Here is a 25,389-nt window from a genome sequence, read left to right as displayed (position 1 = left end):
TGCCGGGAAAACCTTTCTGACTTTGATCCTTCAGTGCATGTCTGCATGGGCTCGATCAGTGCACTTGCGCACGAAAGAACATTCGTTGTGCAACGAACGTTCTTTCGTTCAATCCGAAAATTTCGGTAAGTTGACAAAAATTCCGGGGAAATACGAAAAAGTCGCGATGGCAACGAAAAAGTCGCAAAGATACCGATCATTACGAAAAAAACGCATTCGAACGCCTTCGGAGCATTTCATGGATTAGTAAATGTGCCCCATAGTGTAAAATCCAGGAGCAGGCAAAATCGGTGAGATGGATTATTCATTATATATGGATGGAACCACAAAAAAAAAACTTGCCTCCATTAGTCCCCAGAAATACAATGTGACCAATTCAGTGCAGGTCAGTATTCTGGGCAAACTTCATTTTGCTTTTCATGTGATTACTAAAGGCAGTTAATTGAACCACAGTTTATTTAGGGGTTTCACCGCAAGGGGGGTGAATACTTACGCAAACAAGACTTTTTTCTTTGTTAGTGCAGAATTTTTAACATGATGTACATTTTTTTCTGACATTATTAATTATTTTTTCTACATCAGTGATTAAGCCCCAATTAAAGCCATTTTGGTTTCAGATTATAATCCAAGGGTGTGAACACTTATTCAAAGCATTGTTTTGCCATGGGATCCTAATTATGCAATAATTGTTATGGTGGATAAGCAGGGACACCATTATTATACCTAATTTTTGACAAATGTAATAACAGCAATAGTGTATTTTAAAAGTATTTGGGAGCCAAAGATATATGATTAGAAAAAAGATCAGTGGGCTCATCTGGTCTGAACAGTTAATCACTCTAAAAACCTATAGTTCTCCACCCACTACCATTCACTGTGTGGATTGATGGATATGTACTTTCTGTCTTCTGTATTAAAAGAACTTGAGGAAATTTTGCCTTGCCTTTCTATTTGGGGGTAAAAATATATATGGTCAAGCACTCCTATTACTGTGTAAACATTTTAATCTAAATCTAATTGAAAAAAAATCGAATTTTTGTGCAGCATAAATTAGTAAGGGATTTCTTTGAAATATATTACAATAAAGTAACATTTTATATTTTAGAAGCCAATTTTGAATGCCTTTAGTATGATGCTTTTCCAGTTCAAGAATGGAAACGATATAATTAGGTTTTGTAACAATTTTACACAATAATAATGTTATGTAATACTTTGGTCAAAGGGCACTTTTACTGTGATTGCTTTATACATTCTTCAAGTAATTCTAGAATGTCAAAGCAACCTAAATTGGATTGATACAATGTCAACAAAAGCTTGGAAAAACTGATGACTTTAATAGTGTCTATCAAATTGCGGATCTCCTCCTTCATTTTCTTCTAACACTCCATAAATCACTGATTGCATAACCTTGTCCATTTTTTAGGTCTCCAAAGAACCCAGAACAGAAGATCATTAAACGAGTGATTGCTCTTGAAGGAGACATTGTAAAGTAAGTTTTTAAGCCAGAAAATAGGTATTAGTCATAAAACTTTCATTCTGTAACAGATTTACAGCTTACCACTGTTTTACTACATTTAACTATTTGAGAACATTAATATTCATATAATATTAATATATAGTTTTTCCACAATCCATACAATATATACATGTTTGCCGTGCCCCTGCCAGATGGTGCTCAGCATACTCCTGTTCAGTGCCCTTGAACAACATTAAAGGGGATCTGTCACCCAAACACAAAAAACTGTATAATGAAAGTCCTTTTAAAATTAAGCATGAAACCCAAATTCCTTTCTTTTAATAAACACATCCCAGCTGTCAATCATATAGTTCCTGCTCCGCCTCTATGCCTTAGGTGGGACAACAATTACTTTCACTTTTCATTCAGCACTGCCCAAGATGTCATGCACTCCTCACTTTCCCTCTCCCTCCTTGCCATCTAATTGTGTAGCCAGTGCATAGGCAAGGGTATCAGGTCCCTCATTCTGGCAGATACACAAGATTTTGAGGTGATACAAAACTTGCCTTAATAGCAGTGCCCACAAAATGGTGCATTTCTACTTGCTGTGATTGTGAACTCTAAGGGGCACATTAACTAATCCACGAACGTCCGAAAAGCACCCGAATGCGTTTTTTTCGTAATGATCGGTATTTTGCGAGTTTTTCGTAAATTGTCGCGACTTTTTCATATCCGTTACGACTTTTTTGTAAATTGTCGCAACTTTTTTGTAGCCATTACGACTTGCGCGAATTGGCGCGACTTTTTCGTAGCTGTCGCGCCGAGTACGAAAGTTTCAGATTCATTCAAGCTTCGGTATCGTGATTTTTCTTGGGCCAGGTTGGAGCTGCAGAGTGCCATTGAGTCCTATGGGAGGCTTCCAAAAGTCTGAAAGGTTTGCCTGCCGTTTACGAGCGTTCAATACGAAAAAGTCGCGACAATATACGAGCAAATCGTAACGGCTACGAAAAAGTTGCAACAATTTGCGCAAGTCATATCGGCTACGTCGCGACTATTTACGAAAAAGCCGTGATGGCGACGAAAAAATCGCAAAAAATACGAAAAAGTCGCAAAATGTTCGTTTCCAATCCGATTTTTTCCCATTCAGGATTCGGATTCGTGGATTAGTAAATCAGCCCCTTAGACTTAAGGAAACAAGATTTATATAGTGTAAGTTAAGTTTATTTTACTTGACAAACACAAAAGAAAATAATTTGGAATTATTTCTTAGGGTGACAGGTCCCTTTAACTACCCCATATTCTAAGTAGATTTAGTGCATAAACATCAACTCTATTCTAGATTCAGCTAAATAAAGTTGTGAAACCAGCCTATTGAACCTATACACTGTAGACTCCTAAAAAATGGTAAAAAATGGAAATGTTACATTTTCATCCATTTTATGCTTCAGTTAAATTTTATGTAAAAATGCAGTGTCAACTTTTAAATGCTTATCTTTGATATTCATTATAAAAGAGTAAAGACAAATATATCATTTAAAATGCCATGCTTCATTTGAACTTGTATGAAATAATCAAATTTGAATGTCTAATAATATGTGTCTTTAATATTTGGTTGGCAATGAATGTTGAAGTGTTGTAAGTGATTGTAAAATGAAATTCTGTTTTGTGTAAATGTTTGTTAACAGAAATTGCTGTTTTATTGTAAATGTTTGTTGAGAAATGGAACTTCAGTCTACCCACTGAAACTCTTCTGAAGCCCGTTAATTTTTAATATGACTGCATCATTAGTTAACTTTTTTGTCCATCTACTGATAAAATTATTTCTGCATGAAAGTTTATGTTTTTAGAACTGTTGCAAACTGCTTAGAAGCTGGTACCTTGGACGATGGTACCAATCACCGTGTATGAGCAACTAGATCATTGGCCTATGCAGAATCATTGGAAAGAAACTGCATCAATGTGCCAGAGCACTTTTTGTCTAGGGGGATTTTAAAACCTACTTGATTAATATCTGGCCAATATTCAGACATATCTTAACCCAGAGTTGGCGCTCTCATAAAACACATTACCAAGTAGTGTGAATCAAACAATTTATATTTATTAGTGAGTTGTAATAAAATCAATTATACATAATAGTGTCTTATAATAAAAAATCCAAAATTAGATCAGTGCAACTGATAATCCAGTATTTAATAGAGGAACTATGAAAAATCAATAATAACCAACATGATAGTTCATCAAATAGTTAAAAAAGAATATATATAATTTAGGGAATCGGTACAATCAGATTGAAAATTGAGTATATATAGAATGCATCTAAGTAAGAAATGGGAGATAAATAGTAAAAAGTAAAAAGTAAAATTGCACACATGCCCTATCAAAATAGCACAGTAATTCTAACTACAGCAGCGTCTGCTTACCAGACACGGCACACAGTAAAATTGCACACATGCCCTATCCAGAATAGCCCAGTAATTCTACCTACAGCAGCATCTGCTTACCAGACACGGCACACAGTAGAAACGCAGATAAAACCTTAAAATGCTTCCCCGATAGAACTCAATCGGGGGAGAGATTAACAGAAGGGATAAGGATCTCGAATGGGCGCACTTATCAGTAGCGCTAAATATTCCAATGAATAGTGCGCACAAATATCGTTCAAGGGTTAGCCAGAATAAAAGTAAACCAGGCAGTGAGTCCCCTCGTACTTTACAGAATAATTCATATAATACCCTTGGTCCCGGCCGGGAACTTACTTAAGGGTCGCCCCGTCGGAAGAACCCGCTTGCACATACGGCACAACGCCGAAGGTCCCTGATGCTGACGTCACAGCTGTGAGCCGAAGTGGGAACTACGGGTCCTCCTAGGTGACAAAATCCAGTTTTACTTTTATTCTGGCTAACCCTTGAACGATATTTGTGCGCACTATTCATTGGAATATTTAGCGCTACTGATAAGTGCGCCCATTCGAGATCCTTATCCCTTCTGTTAATCTCTCCCCCGATTGAGTTCTATCGGGGAAGCATTTTAAGGTTTTATCTGCGTTTCTACTGTGTGCCGTGTCTGGTAAGCAGATGCTGCTGTAGGTAGAATTACTGGGCTATTCTGGATAGGGCATGTGTGCAATTTTACTGTGTGCCGTGTCTGGTAAGCAGACGCTGCTGTAGTTAGAATTACTGTGCTATTTTGATAGGGCATGTGTGCAATTTTACTTTTTACTTTTTACTATTTATCTCCCATTTCTTACTTAGATGCATTCTATATATACTCAATTTTCAATCTGATTGTACCGATTCCCTAAATTATATATATTCTTTTTTAACTATTTGATGAACTATCATGTTGGTTATTATTGATTTTTCATAGTTCCTCTATTAAATACTGGATTATCAGTTGCACTGATCTAATTTTGGATTTTTTATTATAAGACACTATTATGTATAATTGATTTTATTACAACTCACTAATAAATATAAATTGTTTGATTCACACTACTTGGTAATGTGTTTTATGAGAGCGCCAACTCTGGGTTAAGATGGTTTTTGATATGATTTAGGATTAGTTTGGAGGTAGGCAGCTGCTCATTAATATTTATTTATTTAATTAATTATTTACCTAATTCACAGTATTGGTGAGGTGTTTTTGTTTAATCTACACAGTGGGTAGAGATATTTGGTAAGCGCGGATAAGGCTAATTATTTATCAATATTCAGACATAGGTCGGGCAAGTCTGTTGGTGGGTCATATACATGGGCATATAAGCTGCCAACTCAGGTTGAATGAGCTAAATCTGCTTGTGTATGGCCACTTTAAGGCTCTGGAGATCTTTTTAAATGCGACAGTAGATATGGACTCCTTGGGGCAGATTTATCATAATGTGAATTTCGAGCTCACCACTGTAAAATCATTCCTAAAGGGTTTGTAGAAGCATATTTATCAATGGATGAAAGGTGAAGTTTACCATTTGGAGTGGGGAAATTTTTCTTTGGTGAGCTGCTCTAACTTCACACATTGATAAATCTGTCCCCTTGTGCTGTTAGTGGCTTGGGCTCCTCCAGTATGTAATGATTGGTCATTGAAAATAAGGTCAGAATCATGTGACATAGGTTAATAACATCCAAATGAAGAAAAGGGTTGTTAAAAAGGAAATCATATAAAAAAAATACAAATAGGATTGGTGGAGATTAACATGATAAGTTGGCTCAGGACACTCATTTCCCCTACATTAATGGCAAACTAAATGCAGTAATTCTTTGCTTTTTAAGACAACAAATGTGAAATGTTCATCATTTTCAGCATAGCATAGTTTACCGTGACGTTTTAATTTGTATAGAAATTTCACTGGTGGTAAAGTACACCTGGTGTGTATTAGTAAGTGTCATTTTTGAAATCACAGATGCCCTTTTAGTTGCCAATCTTTCATATATGTATGCACTTTAAGTCCCATCAAGTTTGTGGTATAGCTGTCTAATAGGCAGCTATGAAATCATTCAGTGTTGCATTTTTCCCTTTCTAATTTGGTATATTGCACTTTTGTTATTTGTGGTATTATTTGGTACACTTGAACTTTTATCTGGCAAAAGTTTGTGCAAATAAGGTTTTTTTTGTTTTCCTAAATCCATAAAGATTTAGGAACTTAGGGAATCCATGCTCAGACCAAAAATAAAAAAAATACTTTATGACTTAAAAAACCTCCTGATACAGCCTTATGTGTTTTGCACTTAAGGGCAATGACAGACACAGCACTTTGTTTTGGTGACAAAGCATCCAAAATAAGTTTTGATCTCGAAGAACAGGAATCAGTGAACATTAAACATGTTTCATCCAGCAATACGGCATAATCACAGAAAAAATGTGGTCCATCTTATGTATTGAATTAAAATACAAGAAGGCATCACATAAAATACAGATACTACCCCACCAACTTCTCCACCCTAACATAGGTCTGGAAACATGCTGACTCCCTTCCGCCCAACCATGCCTTGGTTAATTGTTATTATATACATGTATATGCTGCTTGAATATGGAATACCTGACTAAAGCTGCTAAATCACCAACAACGTAATTGTTCTCACTGCGTATTCCTGATTCACTAGGGCTTATTTATGAAAGGAAGGGTGCAAATGTACAAAACAACACAATCTTGCTCCCTGCCCCAGGTTTTGCTGCCACTTTTGTTTCACAGCCAGAATGCTTGTTAAATTATTTTTACATATAATATTTTTTCCAGTACAATTATGGTCAAAACTTTACAATTAGACAAAAACTAATACATTCTTTTAAAAGGGAAATTTAGTTTATATTTCTTTAAATGAACAACTAAATTAGTTAATTATTACCAAAAAAATGTTTCCAGTACTCCTGAGCAATCCATAGTCATCACAAATTTGCCTTCGGAAACCAAAAAGTCACCCTCTACCTATGTTCTCTGCCTATAGCTCATTGTTGATCAGTGTTGGGATCCTGGCCTGTGTTTCCTTTCCAACATCTTGACCCTCTTTGTGACTGTTGCTGCTCTGGTTAAGCTTCAGGCTTCTACCTGGAGTGTTTAGTCCTGTTGCACTGCCTTTCAGACCAGGGCTGGAATTGTCTGGTTCACCCCAACTCTCCTGATGAAGCTAGGCAAAACTGTCCAGGTCACACTTCAATTCCCCAGGAAACTAACAAGGAATAGCCACTGTGCCTGACTTGGAAATGTCATGTTGGCCCTGCTCACCTCTGGCTATGACAGACCCAGGAACTATACAATCACCTGGTCCTGCTCTGCCCTGGGCAGCCTTGCTTCACCTCTTTTTGCTCTGCACCATGCTCTGTTCCATCTACTTAGTGATGTTACTTCATACACTAGGCCTCCCAACCTACCTGCCTGCTTCAGTCTCAATATACTGAAAGTGATACATCAAGGCTCAGAAAGTCAAAGGAGGATTTAATCAGTACATATTTCCTCCATATGTATTCTTACTAGCACAAAAGGTTCTAATTGTATAGGGCATAGCAGATGTATACAGTATGTAATGGCTATAAATGTGCAGATACTTTTATATTGTGCCTTCTAATGATAATAGTCGACAAGTTAAATAAAGCTTTTGCATTGCACATCCAGGACCCTTGAATTCAAGTCAGAATTTATCTCTCTAGTTAGTGATAAAGAGACATGTTTAGATCCCATTGTGACCATTGTACTTATGCAAAATCCCTCAAATATAATCCAAGCTGACACAGCTACCAGTACCTGGAGAATATTTAAACAGCACAGACGCAGATCACCACCTGACCTTGTAAAAGGCATGTCAATGCTTAAAAAGGTGTCAAAAGAATCAGACTTTGCCATTTCACCTTTCCCCGCCAAAATGAAAAGTGATTTATCAAGCAGAAAAGAGGTTTCAACTAAGGAAAACATTGTAATAAAAAGTTAAAGGATTTAAGGATTTTTATTTTTTTACAAAAATGACCAAATGACTTTGCAGTGGATAGAAAAACCAGCTTACTATAACCAGCAGTTATAGTGTAAATCCATCCTGGTTCATGCAAGTTTCTAGCTAGTGAGAAAGTCATCCTTAAGAATAACTGATTACTACACAACTTGTTAATCTAAAGATACATATCCAAAGCATCAAGAATTATTAAAAATATAGAAATAGCATGAACTCATTTAGAAAAGTGTTAAGGATATTAGAGGATGGTGTCTCGAAGGATAGTGCTGTTGCTTTGTAGCATTTTTATTATTATTAACATTTATTTATAAAGTGCCAACATATTCCGCAGTGCTGTACAACAAGTGGGCGTTATACATTGGACATACAGAGTAACATATAAAGCAATCAATAACCGATACAAGAGGTGAAGAGGGCCCTGCCCAAAAGAGCTTACAATCTACAAGCATTACGGTGCTGAGTTTGATTCAGACCTGGGTGTCTGCAAGAAATCTGTATGTTTTCCCTTGTCTGCGTGAGTTTCCTCCCAAAATTCAGAAATATACTGGTAGGTTAATTGGCTTTTAATGAAATATGATGTACCACCTGTTATATGAATGTGATATGGGAAATATATAATTATAACCTAAAAAGGACTGCATACAGCAGGACTGAACAAGAGAACATGTTTATTAAAAAAAAAAAAAAGTGATCTAGTGCATATATATAATACATATATATATATATATATATATATATATAATGTACCCATAAAGCAAGGTACTTGCTGGCCTTTATAATTAGGTGCAAAAAAATAAATAAAAATAAAGCTTATGGGACATTTTATATATATATATATATATATATATATATATATATATATATATATATATATATATATATATATATATATAGCAAAAAAAGGGAAAGTTGTGCTCAACCACTAAATTTTAAACCATTAGGCGGGGGTGCAATGAGGTTGTGACCACAAAATACATAGAATATATATATATAGTGAGCGAATGTGTCCCATTTGAGAAATGCATTCAAGTCAATAGGCGGCAAATTTTTTTTACGTGTGTAGCCCACTTTATAAATAGATGTGGCACTACCTGCTGATATATCACTATACTTGGCGCTTTCAGGAGTCCTGAGCCCCGCTTACATTGGGGGAACAGCTATTACTTTGTACTTTGGCGTGCCTCCACCCAGGATAGGGATAGAATGAACTATAACTCCCCTCCTGAGAACTTAATATACTGCTCCTTTGTGGGAACTCCCAGCACCCCTGGTACCTTGCCCCCTCCCTGGGGTAGTTGCTTACCAGGCAGGTGGATCCTCCAGGAGAGATACACACACACTGATGTAATGCTGAACAAAGTGTTGTGTTTATTGGCAGAGTGGTAGACAGCTTTGGCACACAGGATACAGAGAATGTCAGGATACCTTCTCTAGGCTTTTGAAGTCCCCCTCTCTTGGGATACCAGCCACACTCCAGCCAAATGACCCTCCCTTTGGGGTTCCCTCCAGTACTCACGCCGGGATACCCTCTCTAGGGCTACCCCCGGTACTCACGCCGAGCAGACACCCCCTGGAGACCTCACCCCGGAAATGTCAACCGGCTATCCCCCCAGATTAGGCACACTCCTATTCCTAGCTCTTGTATCCCTGACTCCAGCTATCAGTGCTGGGAGATCTTAATCTCATCTGCCTCCTGGTGGGGCCAAGCTGCCCAGCTACATAATCCTGTCTACCACTCCTAGAATGGTCTATAACACCCATCTAACTCACTAGACCCAGCCTGTCACTATCCTCTAGCCAGAGGGGTCCCAGGCAGGAAGACCTGAAGGCACATGGCTGCACAGCCTTATATACTGTGTGCACCCTGTGGCCTAACTATGGAACTGCAGGGAAGCTAAATCCCAGTTAACCCTTATAGTGCCAACCACCCAAGGTGTCCCACTACTAAAGTGTTACCCTCCCTGGGGCCTATCCTGGGGGCAACCAACCTAGGGGACCCAATTTCTGGGGAACCCTACACGTGCAAAATTTTTTTCTTGTGGTGCCACTTTTTCTCACTCTAAATGCATTTAAGTCAAGGGCATTTCTTCTCACTGCTACAGCGGGACTTTTTAAGCTACACATAGCTTTACGAGCAACAAATTCTTTTTGCATGCAACAATTATTTCTTATGCATGCACCTTTTTTCTCACACTTAATACGTTAAAGTCAATGGGCGTTTTATTCTCTGCCAGTTTTTTTGTTGTGGCAAATTTTTGACGTAGTTTTACACAATTATTTGTGAATTGCTGAATTTTGCCACTAATTCATGCCTGGTGAAAAAATTCACTCATCACTGATTATACTGTATGTTACTGCACAAATGCATATTTTTCTCTTCTGAGAGCAGATTGGTACTGAAAACTCAGTAATTATTTTTAATTTTAGGTTTATGCCACACATTGTTGGCTTTTACGTGATTAGAAGCAAATCAAAAGGTTGGGGTCATCAAGGATCAATTCACTTGGCAGCAGTGCTAGTTGGCCAAGTAAACCATTTGTTGGTAAGCATATGTGCCAATTGCTACAGTCTCATTAATTTTAAACTCAGTCAGAGATTGCTCTTCATTGCCATATAATTCAGGGAATAGCATTCTGTTGTACTGGGAGATTTGTCTTGCTCAAACCAGTGGTTTCCTAGAAGGGTGTAATGTATATCTGTTGGGGCTTTGGCAAAGGGTATGCAGTCTGTTACCTGCACCTACTACCTATTCTTCCAAATATTATACCATTGGCCAGGGTTATCGCAATGTCACTGCTGTTTGTTTATTGGCCCTTAAGGCCTTTATCGCCTTTGTCTTCACGTGCTCCCTATACATGTTACATAGTTACATAGGGTTGAAAAAAGACCAGAGTCAATCAAGTTCAACCCTTCCAATAAAACCCAGCACACACAACTTATACTTACCAATCTATACACTCACATACAAAAACTATATATACAACCACTAATACTAACTGTAGATATTAGTATCACAATAGCCTTGGATACTATGGTTTTTCAAGAACGCATTCAGGCCCCTCCAGGCAACCTCACTGCCCTCACCGTGAAAAACCACCTACGCTGCTTCAAATGGAAGCTCCATTCCTCTAATCTAAAGGGATGGCCTCTGGTGCATTGATCGTTTTTATGGGAAAAAAGAGCACCCCCTATCTGCCTATAATCCCCTCTAATGTACTTGTACAGAGTAATCATGTCCCCTCGCAAGTGCCTCTTTTCCAGAGAAAACAACCTCAACCTCGACAGTCTCACCTCATAGCTTAAATCTTCCATCCCCTTTACCAATTTAGTTGCACGTCTCTGCACTTTCTCCAGCTCATTAATATCCTTCTTAAGGACTGGAGCCCAAAACTGCACCGCATACTCAAGGTGAGGCCTTACCAGAGACCTATAAAGAGGCAAAATTATGTTTTCATCCCTTGAGTCAAAGCCCTTTCTTAACAAGACAGTATTTTATTTGCTTTAGTAGCCACAGAATGACACTGCCTGGAATTAGACAACTTGTTATCTACAAAAACCCCTAGATCCTTCTCCATTAAGGAAACCCCCAACAAACTACCATTCAGTAAGTAGTTTTTGTTTATATTATTTCTACCAAAGTGCATAACTTTGCACTTGTCAACATTGAACCTCATTTTCCAGTTTGCTGCCCAGTTTTCCAATTTTGTCAAATCGCTCTGCAAAGTGGCAGCATCCTGCATGGAACTTATAGTTTTGCACAATTTAGTGTCATCAGCAAAAATAGATACAGTGCTATCTCTATGCCCACCTCCAGGTCATTAATAAACAAGTTAGAAAGCAAAGGACCAAGGACTGACCCCTGCGGTACTCCACTAATGTGATTGCTTTGTAATATGGTAGGAAAACTGGGTCTTTTATGCCTGGGGGCCCTTTGCCCAATATGCTGAATCAGTCACGTACATCTATGTGTATATTATTCCTGTGATCTGACAGTAAAGGTTTTTTATTTTCACATGCTATTATCATATATTTGTATATGTTACAAAACCATAGACAGTTGGGATAATTGATAAATGTGAGGACAACCCAATTAACAGATGCAAAGCAGATCTGTGCTTTACAAATACACTTTTAGATTCACTCTCTTCATTTTCTGTAATTTAAATTGGTCTTCCACCATAGTAAGTAATTTTTAAATAAAATCTGCAATGGGTCATATAGTTTTTAAATAGATTTGACTGGCGGGTATGAGATTTAAATAAAAAGAGTGAAAATTACTTTTTTTCATTATCATTTAGCTTGCAGGTGTTGCCACTATTTTAGAGTTGTAAATGATGTGATTTTTTTTGAAGCAATATGGGTGATAAATTACTAGATAAATTATTTAAAATGTGATAACTCAATTATGCAATGAATGATTCCTCTCTACAATGTTAGATCTACAACCATATCCTACTGACCTTGGGCCTAAATGAAAACATTGTATTTTAAAAAATACAAACGATTTGAAAATATAAATTTTGTATGTTTTATTTTCCAGATGTATTTTTCCATAGAGTTAATAAACAACTAAAATCATTATTATTAAGGTGACTAAGGAATCAGCAGAGTCGGTTACCATATATGTTTGTCTTTTCAAGAAAATATACCCCACAAACTTATGAGACAAGAGGGGGGGCTGGTCAAATATAAGGTGCTCAGTAAATAAAGTAATTAACAATAGATTATTATGTCAGACTAGTGTAGTGTATACATCCCTTTTAAAGGAGATGAAAAGCTACTGAAGCAGTTTTTTTGCCAATAGATTAGTCACAAAAGTGCAAGCTAGAATGCTATATTTTTACCTGAGTAAACAGCCATAGTAGTAACCTTATTTTGTTTATGATAGCAGTTGCCATTTTAGCTTGGTCCGGCCTGCATGTTGTTGCAAGGAAGCTCTCGGCTCAGATTACAGCAGGGATGGGAGGGGGGAGAGGATAAGAGGAGCAAGCTGTTCAGACAGGCATCCAAGGGCCCAGAGTTTTAGCTCAGAGAAGGAAGTCTAATGCTGAAGTTCATGTGTACAGAACAGAAGCAAGAGAATGCAGTGTTTCTTTTCACAGAAGATTTAGAGCAGCAATACTGTGAATATTTATGGCTATATTTACATTTACCTTTCTTATAAAGCTTACTTTATTTTAACCTTTTCTTTTCCTTTAAATGCATATTATATTATTGCTTATTCCCCTGCAAATCTGGTCATGTGGCAAATTGAAGTATATACTGAATAAAGCAGACCATCTCATCTGCAAAAGACCTGAGAGATCTCAGGTTACCATAGGTGCAAAATCTTCCCCAGTAAAGATAATTTGTTCATATCAACCAAATTCTTAAAGAGAACTATCTATGTGTCTATCATTTAACTTGTTTGTGCCTGCCTACTTAAATGTTTTGTATTACAGGAATGGGACCTGGACCTAAATCTGGGGTTTTCTGGATAAGGGATCTTTTGGTAATTTGGATCTCCAAACCTTAAGTATGCTAAAAAATCAATTAAGCAGTAAATAAACCCAATAGGGATTGTTTTGTCTCTAATAATGGTTATATCTTAGTTGGTATCAAGTACAAGATACTGTTTTTTATTACAGAGAAAAAGGAAATCTTTTTTAAAAATTTGAATTGATTGCTTATAATCAAGTCTATGGGAGATGACCTTCCTGTAATTCAAAAATTTCTGGATAATTGGTTTCCGGATAACAGATTACATACCTGCGTGTATATGTATATACCTTTACCCAAAATATATCTAATTTAAAGATGCATTTATGTTGAATGAGAAGGGATTATTTATGTCCCAGTTTACAGAAAAACTCTATATAGATTGTGCACAGATTCCTCAATCTACTTCAGCATGCTAGTCATCTAAATCCCAAAAAGTTGATAGTAAGCAGAATATTTAATGACCATGAAGACAGGATAAACTTGATTTTATAAGCAAAATCTTTTTTGAGAGAGACATGCAAAAACAAAAACAGAGGTCGTTATTGGAGTAACTAAGACATACCAAGAATATTGTTTTTCTTTTCACTTTCCATATACAACAGCCTCAGGAATCATTTGTAGCCCTGTTAAAATGTACTCTTCAGTCGTTGATTCTAAAGCTAAAAAGAATCCACTGTGAGTGTTTAAAAATGGAAAGACAATGTAGTTGGTACTGATTGATCCTGTCAGGAAATATGCAGAATGACAATATGTTGTTTTCCTTGTAACAGCTGCAATGTCTGTAATTCTCTTATTATTGGGGAAAATTTGTACCATCTTTATTTAGTTCAAAATGTAAAATCTATGAGATACTCACCTGCGTGACTAATTACTTTGTGTATCTGCTGCTCTTGTTCTATAGTAGCAAACTCAAAGAAACATTTAGGAAGAGATTTCAAAAGCACAGAAGCAATAGAAAGGCAGCTTAAGCCTCATGAGCATCCAGTTGCTTTGCACTTTGCTACAGCGTAATATCAGGTGTGTAATCTGAAGAAAGATGGTAATTGAAGGTGTAAAATATGCTAATATGTGATAAAAAGCACCCATTGCTACTACAGAGGGGGCATTCTGAATTTTTACAATAAACCTTCATGTTTTTTAATATGAACCTGTTGAATTTTCTATTTTTTTTTTTTTTAATTTTTGCTATATGTATTTTATATATTATTGGATATTGTAATGGTGTTTAATATTTTTTATATAGGCATTTACTGACAAGTGTTCACTCTGTAAGATGCTTGAGTAGCACAGAAACATCACAGGTCAATATAGCTGTGCAAACTACAAGACTTGCAGATGTAAATGAGCCCTGAAATCTGTCAGCATTGGGACCTAAAGCTAAACATAGAGAGGCCACTTGTTGGGCATGACTGATATATACAATGCATAACATTATACTTCTAAAGATTAAAATTTGCTCTTATATTAACAGTTTTGTCTAAATTTCAAAAGTTTAGCATCAAATTTCTAAGGACCTGACTAAAGATTGCTAATTCTCTTGGCACAATGCAGGCCCTATAAGGCTAAGGTGCACAAGAAATATCCAGTACCGTCATATTTCAGTCCACAAGAGGAACTTGAAACTGGTCCTGCTGCCTTCCAATGGCTTAAATTATGGACTGCCTGACGCTATTACTACAGGTGATCATTGGCTTAAAAATGCTTGAACTTTTGGGCCATCAATTTTCAGTACTGGTGGTGTCTAGCACTTCCTCTGGAAAATGAATGATTGGTTCTTTACAGTATTTCACAGGCAGAGAAAACCCTGCTAGGCAATGGGCCTAATTGAATGTTATCATGCTTTATAATTTATATAGAAGGCTGTTTAAATGTAATGTGCAAGTGTGGGAGGACATTCTCATTTTTTCTTCAACACAGTTTAAAGTAATAAGGAATAAGTTGAAAAAGTGCCTTGAAGAATCAACTTTAATTACAGCTGTTTCTGCAGTGGCACTTGAAAATTTGTTATGAATTATTTGTTCCTTTTAAATCAATACTATCCTTGGAAAAAATTCAAGCAATTCTTATCTAAATGTATCAGAAAGGGGGTAACTGAAACTCCTGCAGGGAATATGCAGATATGATCTATTAAAACTGAATATATCCTTTCTCATAAGTATACCACTCAACCCACTTGCAAAAATAATGGCTTACTTGGAATTTGAAAACACTTTTACTGCTGCATATTCATTCTGCTCCCTTTGTACAATTAAATAAAGGTTTGTAATAATGCATGGTGCCATTATATGTATTTGTAAAAATAGATTATTGTTCAGTTATTATGACCAAGTAAAGTAGAGTAAGTGGGATTATAGTGGCTTAGCTGCTGAAATAGCTTTAAAAGCATTTATTTAATTCAATATTCAGTAACCTTTTCTAAAAAATGATAAAGACTTCACTATTCGAATTCTGTGATCTCCATGGTGTAATACTAGATATTGAAGGTTTTGTAGAAATGTTTCATTTTTGTCTGTAAAATGATTTGATGACATTAAAAATGTGCCTTTGTTACACCAGTCTGTTAAATGGATTTGTTCTTGTAAGAAGACAACCAAAATATATAGGCCCACAGAACCTAATTAATATCTGCCCCATCTCATGCTGAATAGACGCCAATGTAAGCTTTTTTCTTTTGACAAAAGCTGCCATGTCTCTGGTTTTTACTCTTAAGAGGTCTCCCTGTGTGCAGTACTATAGGGGAAATTTTATCTCAATGCATGTGCTATTCTTTAATTGTATATGGAAGCAAGTTGTTCTCAAACAAAACATACTGCATGAAGACACTGCATTCCCAATCACTCATGCTCTTTTTTGTAGAATGTCAATTATGAAGTGTGCTTCAAGTGCTTGTGGGCTCAGGATGTGGTGTAGGTCTGGAGGTGAGCTTGGTGCAGACAAGAGGAAAGCCCTTAATTGGGGTTCCTGACGTACCAGTAGAGTCTTTCTGAGGAGGGGTGTGAGTATGCAGGTGTCTGATGCATTGCTACTTAGGCAGTTCAGTTTTGTGTGGGTCTGCCATTTTTGTAGGCTGCACTGAATCACACAGGTGAGAATATCTGAAGTTTCATCTGCAGCTTATATTTTCTTGACCATTAAAGTTTCTCAGGACACAGGTCTGGTTTAGCAAAGGTTAATAGGCTGTAGAAGTCAAGATTTAAAGAATATTGTGGTAATCCAGTAAAGCTAGGTCAAAACACATCTGTTCACATCGCCAGTTGGCCAAGCCCCTCTGATTACTATACTCATAATTTTCTAAAAAAAATCTAAACATTAAATAAATGTTTGCCTGACTTGCCTGACAGTTAAACAAAATAAAAGTTAAAACAATAAAAACTATGAGGCAAACTTTTCTCACCCCCATCCAGAAGTCTGTTACTCTAAAGGATCTTTACCTAGAACTTCTGACAAGCAGCAGTTGAGAACACTGCTCTGATTGGTGGCAGATTCAGTGCTTTGCTCACAGTAGCTGCTTATCAGAAGTTCTAGGCATTGGGCACAGCCTTCCAGATGGGAGTGAGTAAAATTATTTTAGGCTCCATCCACCTTTCCCTAATCTGAAGCTGCCAACATTATATATTTATAAAGAGTTCACAAGGGGGTCACGCTGAGTGTCCTTTATTAATTATTTGATTATTGAAACTTAGCAGTAGCTGCTGCATTTCCCACCCTAGGCTTATACTCGAGTCAATAAGTTTTTCCAGTTTTCTTAGGTAAAATTAGGTACCTCGGCTTATACTCTAGTATATACGGTACTTGTACAGGTATATTTTCGAGATTTGCTATGCAATAAATGGCTACAAATTTTAATCTTACAATTCACCAGCTAAAACATGTCGATCCTGTATGAGTCAATGGCAGATGTCCATTCCCTTCCCTGGAGGATACTTCTTTGATAGAAAAGCAAATACATGTGTATTACAGCATATTAATGCAACAAACTGTGCAAACAGCATTTATAATGACAAATTTCCAGAGACATTTAAAAGTTGGTTGATGTAAAAGAGGTAAGTGAAGAGCTGAAATATTTGCACAGAGCAGGAACCTTGGGATGATAATGCATGGCCTGTAAACAAAGAAGGGACTGAAAGACCATTTAGAAGGTTGATGCTACTCAGTATTGTTCCAAAATAACGTGTAAGCAAAAATTTTAAAGTAGCGTAGATATAATTTCCTGTGGAACTTGTGGTTATGTTAAATGTAAGAATAAGTGAAATAATTTACATTATAAATAGAATTTTACCATGTATACAACCAGTGCAGCAGATAGAGATGGATAATTTGGTTGGTACTGAAGGCAATCCAATCAGGATGCTCCTCTAACTTTAACAGACTAATGTACAGTCACAGACATGTTTCACTAAATGAGACAATAAGGGTGAGCAGCTTTTGATTTCTATGGGCCATTCTAGGTGAGACTGAAAGATTAGTTGCTAAGCTAGAATTCTATGTAACTGTTATGGTTTTATACAGTTGCGCATATAATGAAACCTCTACCTCAAAATCCATAGGCTATTTATTTTGAGAAACCTGGAAAAAATTTTCCACTTTCTTTTGGATCTTTATAAGCTGCCTAAAGGGTAAATTTACCAATATTCAAAATTGCCTTTTTCTACGATTCCTAAAAATATGAGCAAAAACATGACTGTTATTAACTATAGATTGATTCAATAATGGCATTCTATAGAAGTTGGTGTGGGGTTGTATCTGCAGCATTCAAGCAAGTTGATATTCAAGTTATTTTGATATTTATAAAACAGCTGAGATCTCTTTGAAATGAATAGAACAATGCAATCACACAACAACTAAAAAGTAGCCTTCTTATGTATTCCTTTTAATGACTCTCTTCCTCCCTACTAACTTCTTTATATGCACGCCTACACGGCTTCACCAGAGAAGCTCGCTACCTGTGAAATTCATTACTTCACAATATCAGACTTTCCCTTACCATTACAACTCAACTCTCCCATAATACTTACACACTCACCTCTCTAATAGCTCCCTATACACAAGTCATCTGTACCCACAATAACACATCAGACTTCATGTATCTCATCCTGATGATTTGTTATCTCCTCACTAACAGGCATAACATCAATATAATAGTTCTTTACCACAAACATCCACACATAGCTACCTATTTTTATACCTTGTGTCTCACTTAATACCCACCTTAATAGATTGTATGCCTTTGCAGGCAGTGTCATCATACTTACTGTATCAGTTTGGCTGGATTAGTGATGAGCAAAATTTTTCACCAGGCATGAATTTGCTGCAAAATTCCACATTTTGCCATTGGTGAATTTATTTGCAAAACAGGCACAAAAAGGTGTGAGTGAGAAAACAAGTCACAGTTGGGTCAAAAAAGTTATGGGTGCATTAGAAAAGTTGCGGCCATGTCAAAAACATTGCGTGGTAGCTGCATTTTGCACATTTTTTGGCAAAGTGAAATGGCTCATCATTAGTCTGGGTGCCAGTTATTACACAAACCCTATGTGCAATGTTGTGCAATTTGTTGGTGCTTTATAAATAATTGTAATAATAATGATTTTCCCGTTCATAAGCACAAACTAAGACAGAACAGTGTTCCATTTTTACAGTATATCATAGAGTGCACCAAGAGAGTGTTTCAGTAAGAAATACTTACTGGCAATCTTAACTTAAAAGAACAATTAATTCTGTCAAATAAATTATAGATCAACTTACAAAAATGCATAATATAACATGAAGCTTGCGGTCTTTCTTTTTGCCTCTGGTGTACTTCTCTACCTAGGAGAAGATTTAAGCTATCTTGTCAAATAAATGATAAAGCTGAAATAGTTACACTGTAAAGTACATTCGGTTGTTGAAGGTTTAATTGAATGATGGTATAAGAAAAGTTAACACTGAAGTTCATAAAATCAGACAAATGTGCTTTGTAGATGAAAAAGCTAATTATGTGAAACATGGCAGCGCCGCATTAATTTTTTAAAAGCACTTCCAGCATATTTGTAGTAAATCTATTCTGTAACCCACCTTTATAATTCAACCTCTTCTGAATAATAGACTTTAGAATGTCTAGGTAATACAATTAACTGAAAGGGACCTAATATAATGCATATTAAATATATGGAACTGGATACAGAACTTATACCAAAATTACCAAAAGTTGAATACAGTTTGGGGTATATTAATATGGCAATTGTGTGTAGTAAACAGAGCATATAAAGGAATGAATATAGTTATGTGAAATACAATTACATTTTGTTTTCTTTTTGCACAAATACGAAATTAATTTTAATAACCATAAATGTTAAATGTGGGCCTCACTCCTTTTCTGGTAAGCCCTGCCATCATTTTCCAATGAGCATTTCTGGACTGTCCTATTAAAAATGAAGAAGCTGTTGAGTAATTGGGAAAAATCAAAGCTGTAACTAAACATTCATATTCCAGAAATACCTAGAACTGTTTTTCAGTTTGTATGGAGTAGGATGTTTAGATAAACAAAATGGCTCCCCTGCTTCATAATTCCCACTCGCCACTATGCTCTAATATTGTTCAGCTCACTTTCTTTCCTCTGTATTCATACAGGTTAGAGGGAATGGTTGTCTCATTGAAGCGCTTGGTAAAATATTAAATAGGATAGATGTTTCATTTTAATATAAATTTAGATTTTCTTCAGTTCTGCCTGTTTCTTTTTTCACTTGAACATTGCGGAGTATTTTATTTCTTTGAAACCAAGGCTACGAATAAGGTATTTGTTGAACAGTGTGCAGAAGAATCCTCAGGAGTTGTTTGCTTAAAAGGATTAGTTGTCTGTTTGAAGATTCTTGTTTTCAAATTTTTGTCTGTCAAGTGCATTGTATTAAGCTTTGCTTCAACAAACTACATGGACAGGAATATGAGAGGTATTTTGTTTATTTCTGACTTGCAGCTCAGACAGGACTAGTATTTTCACTGCTTTGGTAAAGTTGAAGGGGTAATTGTTTTTATCTACACTTTTATCTAGTTACTATTACTGTATATAGATGGATATTCATTGTTAAAAGTACCTGCACTATTTGTGTGTCCTGTGCTGTAAGTGCTATGGGTAATCCAAAGGTATTCTGTTTACAGGTATGGACTGGTAGTCAAAATAGGCCCTGGCATTTCAAGGACACAGGGGCCCAAACAGCCCCTTCCAGCCCAATAAATAGTGACTGTGAATGGCATCTTACAGCAGCCCATTTGGCATTTGGCAGAATCCACATATTGCCAGTCTGGGCCTGACTGTTTAACAGATTCACAGAATACAATCTAAACAATCAGGAAGAGAAAAACTAATGAATTCATCCCTATCATTTAAGGCAGAAACATTGTACATTAGCAAATGTAACCTATTTGTTGAACAGAAAACATTCTTTTAAACTAGTACAATGCCTTGACAGAAGCAGCGTAGGGACTTGAGCTGACCAAGACATCTACTATTAACTGCACAACCCCAAAACATTTTTTTGGGATGGAAAGTTTAAAACATTTAGCAACTTCTAACAGACATATAGATTAACATAACCATAGCCTAACATACCTGTAACATAAACAATTAACTTTTAAATTACTATATATCTTTAATAGCTGTATACCTGCACAACCTAAAAATTGCCTATCTGAATTCACTTTCTGGGCATCTATTTACCTCTGAGTCAAGCAGTAGCTCAAGGGTTCCCTTCGTGCCCAGCATCATTGAAAGGAACTTTCAGCAATAGCGTTCTGCTTCTTCTTGTTTTATATAGCTCCATCACATTATGTACAATGTATAGAGATTATTTATCATTCTCATCAGCCCCAGCCTTAGTGGAGCATAGAATCTTAGGTCCCTTTCAGTCAGATTTTTTCTTTAGGATTCTGTTTTTAGATTTATTAGGAAAACGCTGAATTAATATTTGTAAAACATGTCACTTAAACACCTATTGTTATTCTAGCAGTAAACAGAAACAGGTGGTTGTATACTATAAATACACTCCTAATCTCCATTAATATGCTGATTATATGCCATTAATAAGTCTATAAAAGGTGTTAAGTGCTGGTTAATAGAAAGTTGAATAAAAAATACCAGTGACTTCTAAACGTGAGTGCCGGCTTCCTAGAGACTATATAATAAAAAATACCTGATATTGTTGGTTTGTTTACCTCACATTTGAAAGTACATTATTAACACACATTTATTATTACATTTACCACATTTGCTGTGTTATATCTGCTACTTCTAAAGACACTATAGCATTGATGCATATTTGTTTGTTTAGTTATCAGATCTCTTAAAAGTGAAAAAGAAAGGAAAAGGCATTAAATTGTCCTTAATGTTATATATATGTAATTTATTTGTTAAAATGTTGAAGGAACATTCTGGCTTTGTATATTTACTGTTTCACTACATTTGCCTTGTCCTTTGGAACCAAATGGGCTTATGTAATAAAAGGCACTAAGTTTGGCCAGGAGCAATCGTCCCCTAAAATTAATGCAATTGTGCACTCTTTTTTATTTTAAGTAGTTTAGTGGAAGTCTGTCTGGAATAATTTCTGGTGTTTGCCAGCGATGTCTGTGCTTGCACTGGGCATAAGGGGAACCCTGGAGCTTTCGTCCGGTCAGGAGGTGGTGGTAGCTCCATTGTTCTCCTGAATCATTAAGTACAGCAAAGATTGGATAGGAGAGAAAGGCAAGAAGAACTGAATGGTGCTAGGTGCAACTATTCGGAAGTGCATGGCAGTGCTAGAACTATGGGTAGGCAGAAGAGGCACGTGCCTAGGGCGCAATCATGGAGGGGAGCCAAGCAGGTACCTCTTCTGCTTATTAACATTGAATTCCAGCCCTTCTGCAGTCCACCTGCAAGCCCAGCTCGCCAATCCTCTGTCCTGCTCCTCCCTCATCCCACCTATCACTGATCCCTCATGTGATCTGCCCCCTCATCTCACTGAGTAGCGCAGGTACCAGGGGTGGGGAAGGGGGGAACGAGGGAGGAGCAGGAGGGGTGACAAGAGCCAAGTCTTGCCTTAGTCACAATTAGCCCAAGGCCCCGGCACTGGTGCATGGAGCTCAATGTGGGAAAATTTGAGGTACAGCTTCACTTATGGTCATAACCCCTGTTTGTAGTATTCACTTGTGTGCTGATCCTTAGCAACAGTAACTACCAAGAACCAAAATGTTGACAGTATAATAAGAACAAACAGATAAGCAATATTTAAATAAATAATAGACACTGTAAAAAGTGTATTTACTGGTACTAATTGCTATACATGTACTATTTTTTTTATTGTGAACTCTATCTTGTTGTCATGTCCCTTTGATAATAACGGTGCAGTATGAATAGGCAGGATGCCTTAAAGAAACAGTTGGTCATTTATTATAATAAATAATGCTTTGCATGCTTGAATTCTACAAGTATTAGGTATTGATGGATTGTTATGCAAAGTCATTGATAAAAAATGTTTCCAAAGGTTAGTAATAGTGATGAGCGAATCTGTCCCATTTATCTTCGCCAAAAAATTTGCTAAACTTTTAAAAGATTTGCGAAACAGCGAAAATTTTGCAAAACAATCTGCCAGTTGTGAACTGTGGAAATTCACCGTAACTCCATGCCTTGCGCAAAAACTTTTCTCATCACTATTTAGCAAAATTGGGGTTGGTGGCCTTTTTAAACATCAGGTAGTGGTACTTCCGGCTAAGCAAAGCTGGCATTTTAATGGTTTCCCTTGTGAGAGAATCACAACAGTGATAGAACAGAGTCTCACAATAGTGAGACATTTGCTTGGAAACTTTATTTTTTTCAAAATAAATGGATTAATGACCCATAAAAAATGAAGACAATGTAGGTGCAATAATCTACTTCTCACAATAAATACCTATGCTGCATGGTATAAGTGCCTTTGTATCCTATGCCTGCATCTCAATACTCATGTGAGTGCTGCACATTTGTGTGCCAGAGTTTACATGCTGTGTTAGGAGGTGGCTGATTTGTAAAGGGGAACAATGAGCATAACATTAGCATTTGGTATTTATCAGCAGTTGCTTCCACTAGTTTAGTTCTATTTATATCATCTTTTGTTTAAGAATTAAATAATGTGGTTGGGTAACAAAGGGAAATAAGAGAAGCAATACTTAATACTGAACATTTAGTTTGTTTTAAATGTGAAAAAATTAGCTCACTAAAATGACAGATGGGAGCTATTCTGCATATTTACAGTAAGCAAAAATATATGTGTGAGCAAGAACAAAGCACATTGAGATGCAACTGACAAGTACACAGTAAGAAGAGTCAAAAGGCACTTTCTCTGCCTTCATTTATAATTAATGAAGTGCCCTCATCTAACCTTAGGATGTTAATTAAACCACAGCTGATTGATTGATAGTATATACTGACAGAGAAAGAGTTAGGGACTTGCAGGGAGTGCGCACTGTTTTTTTTTATATATCTCCAAATGCATATGATAAAAATAACAACATTAAGGGGTTATTTTATGTTAGTAAAAAAAATATGATGTAGACCAGTGCTGTCCAACTGGCGGCCCGCGGGCCGCATGCGTCCCGTTGGCCCCCCACCTGTCTGGCTGCTTTGATGGCTTACTCTTGTGATTAACTGCCCCCCCTGCATGGCTCACACCTCAGATTCAGGCTGTAAACCCCCTGTATTGTTTAAATATGTAATCCCCTGTGTTGTTCACACCTTTTAATCTCTGCATTGTTCACCCCCTGCAGTGTTCACACCTCAGGCTGTAATCACCCACATTGTTCCCCTGTTCACACCTCAGGAGCAGTAGAAACCCACAAATAATCCCTGCACACTACAAGAAGAACATATACTGAGGTGGTACTGCAATTAACATTTTTTTAAATATATAGTTATTGTGCAGACTGTAGGAGCAGTGCCAGCATTGTGTCACTGTATGCTGCCTGTGTGTGCCATACTATGCCTGCCATATGCTGCCTGTGTGTGCCATAGGGCAGGCAAAGTATGGCACACACAGGCAGGGTAGGGCAGGCAGAGTATGGCACACACAGGCAGGGTAGGGCAGGCAGAGTATGGCACACACAGGCAAGGTAGGGCAGGCAGAGTATGGCACACACAGGCAGGGTAGGGCAGGCAGAATATGGCACACACAGGCCAAGTATGGCACAAACCAGCCAAGAATGGCACACACAGTCAAAGTATGGCACACGCAGGCAGGGTAGGGAAGGCAGAGTATGGCACACACAGGCAGGGTAGGGAAGGCAGAGTATGACACACACAGGCAGGGTAGGGAAGGCAGAGTATGGCACACACAGGCATGGTAGGGAAGGCAGAGTATGGCACACACAGGCAGGGTAGGGAAGGCAGAGTATGGCAGGTTTTTTGCTGTACCACAACCATTAACCAACCACAACCGTTTCAAGTGGGTGCGGTTTCAAAAAGGGGAGTGGTCAAAACTGGCTTCCATTATCGGCCCTCCACCACGTAGGTCGGAAAAATTCCGGCCCTCGGTACCAGAGAAGTTGGACAGCACTGATGTAGACTGTTGGAACAGGTATATGACCTTTTATCGAGAATGCTTAGGGCCTGGGGTTTTCTGGGTAAAGGATCTTTTTGTAATTTGAATCACCATATCTTAAGTCTGCTAAAAATGTATTTAAATATTAAACCCAATAGTTTTGCCTCCAATAAGGGCTAACTATATCTTAGTTAGGATCAAGTACAAGCTACTGTTTTATTGGTATGGGACCTGATATCCAGAATGCTCGGGATCTGGGTTCTCTCTATTATTTGGATCTCCTGACCTTCAGTCTACTAAATAATCATTTAATCATTAAATAAACCCAGTAGGATTCTTTTGCCTCCATTGCCATTTTGCCATTATTTATTTGGGATCAAATAAATAAATAATTTTAAAAATAAATAATTTTTAAAAATGGATAATGGGTTTTCAGATAACAGATCATATACCTGTATTATTACAGGGTGCCATACTCTGCCTGCCCTATGCTGCCTGTGTG

General features: G+C 37.1%; 1 protein-coding gene across 2 annotated transcripts in view; it reads left to right on the top strand.

Annotated features, from left to right (window-relative positions):
* The window catches only part of immp2l (inner mitochondrial membrane peptidase subunit 2), a 509,027-nt gene that overhangs the window by 375,834 nt on the left and 107,804 nt on the right, over positions 1–25,389 (top strand). For both annotated transcript variants that reach the window (XM_031898959.1, XM_031898960.1), the window contains exon 4: positions 1,424–1,489. In XM_031898959.1, coding sequence (XP_031754819.1) covers positions 1,424–1,489 — 66 coding nt within the window. The remainder of the gene's footprint in view (positions 1–1,423; positions 1,490–25,389) is intronic.

The sequence above is a fragment of the Xenopus tropicalis genome, chromosome 3 (assembly GCF_000004195.4).
Source record: "Xenopus tropicalis strain Nigerian chromosome 3, UCB_Xtro_10.0, whole genome shotgun sequence".
Lineage (NCBI taxonomy): Eukaryota > Metazoa > Chordata > Amphibia > Anura > Pipidae > Xenopus > Xenopus tropicalis.
This window is presented reverse-complemented; position numbering and strand designations above follow the sequence as displayed.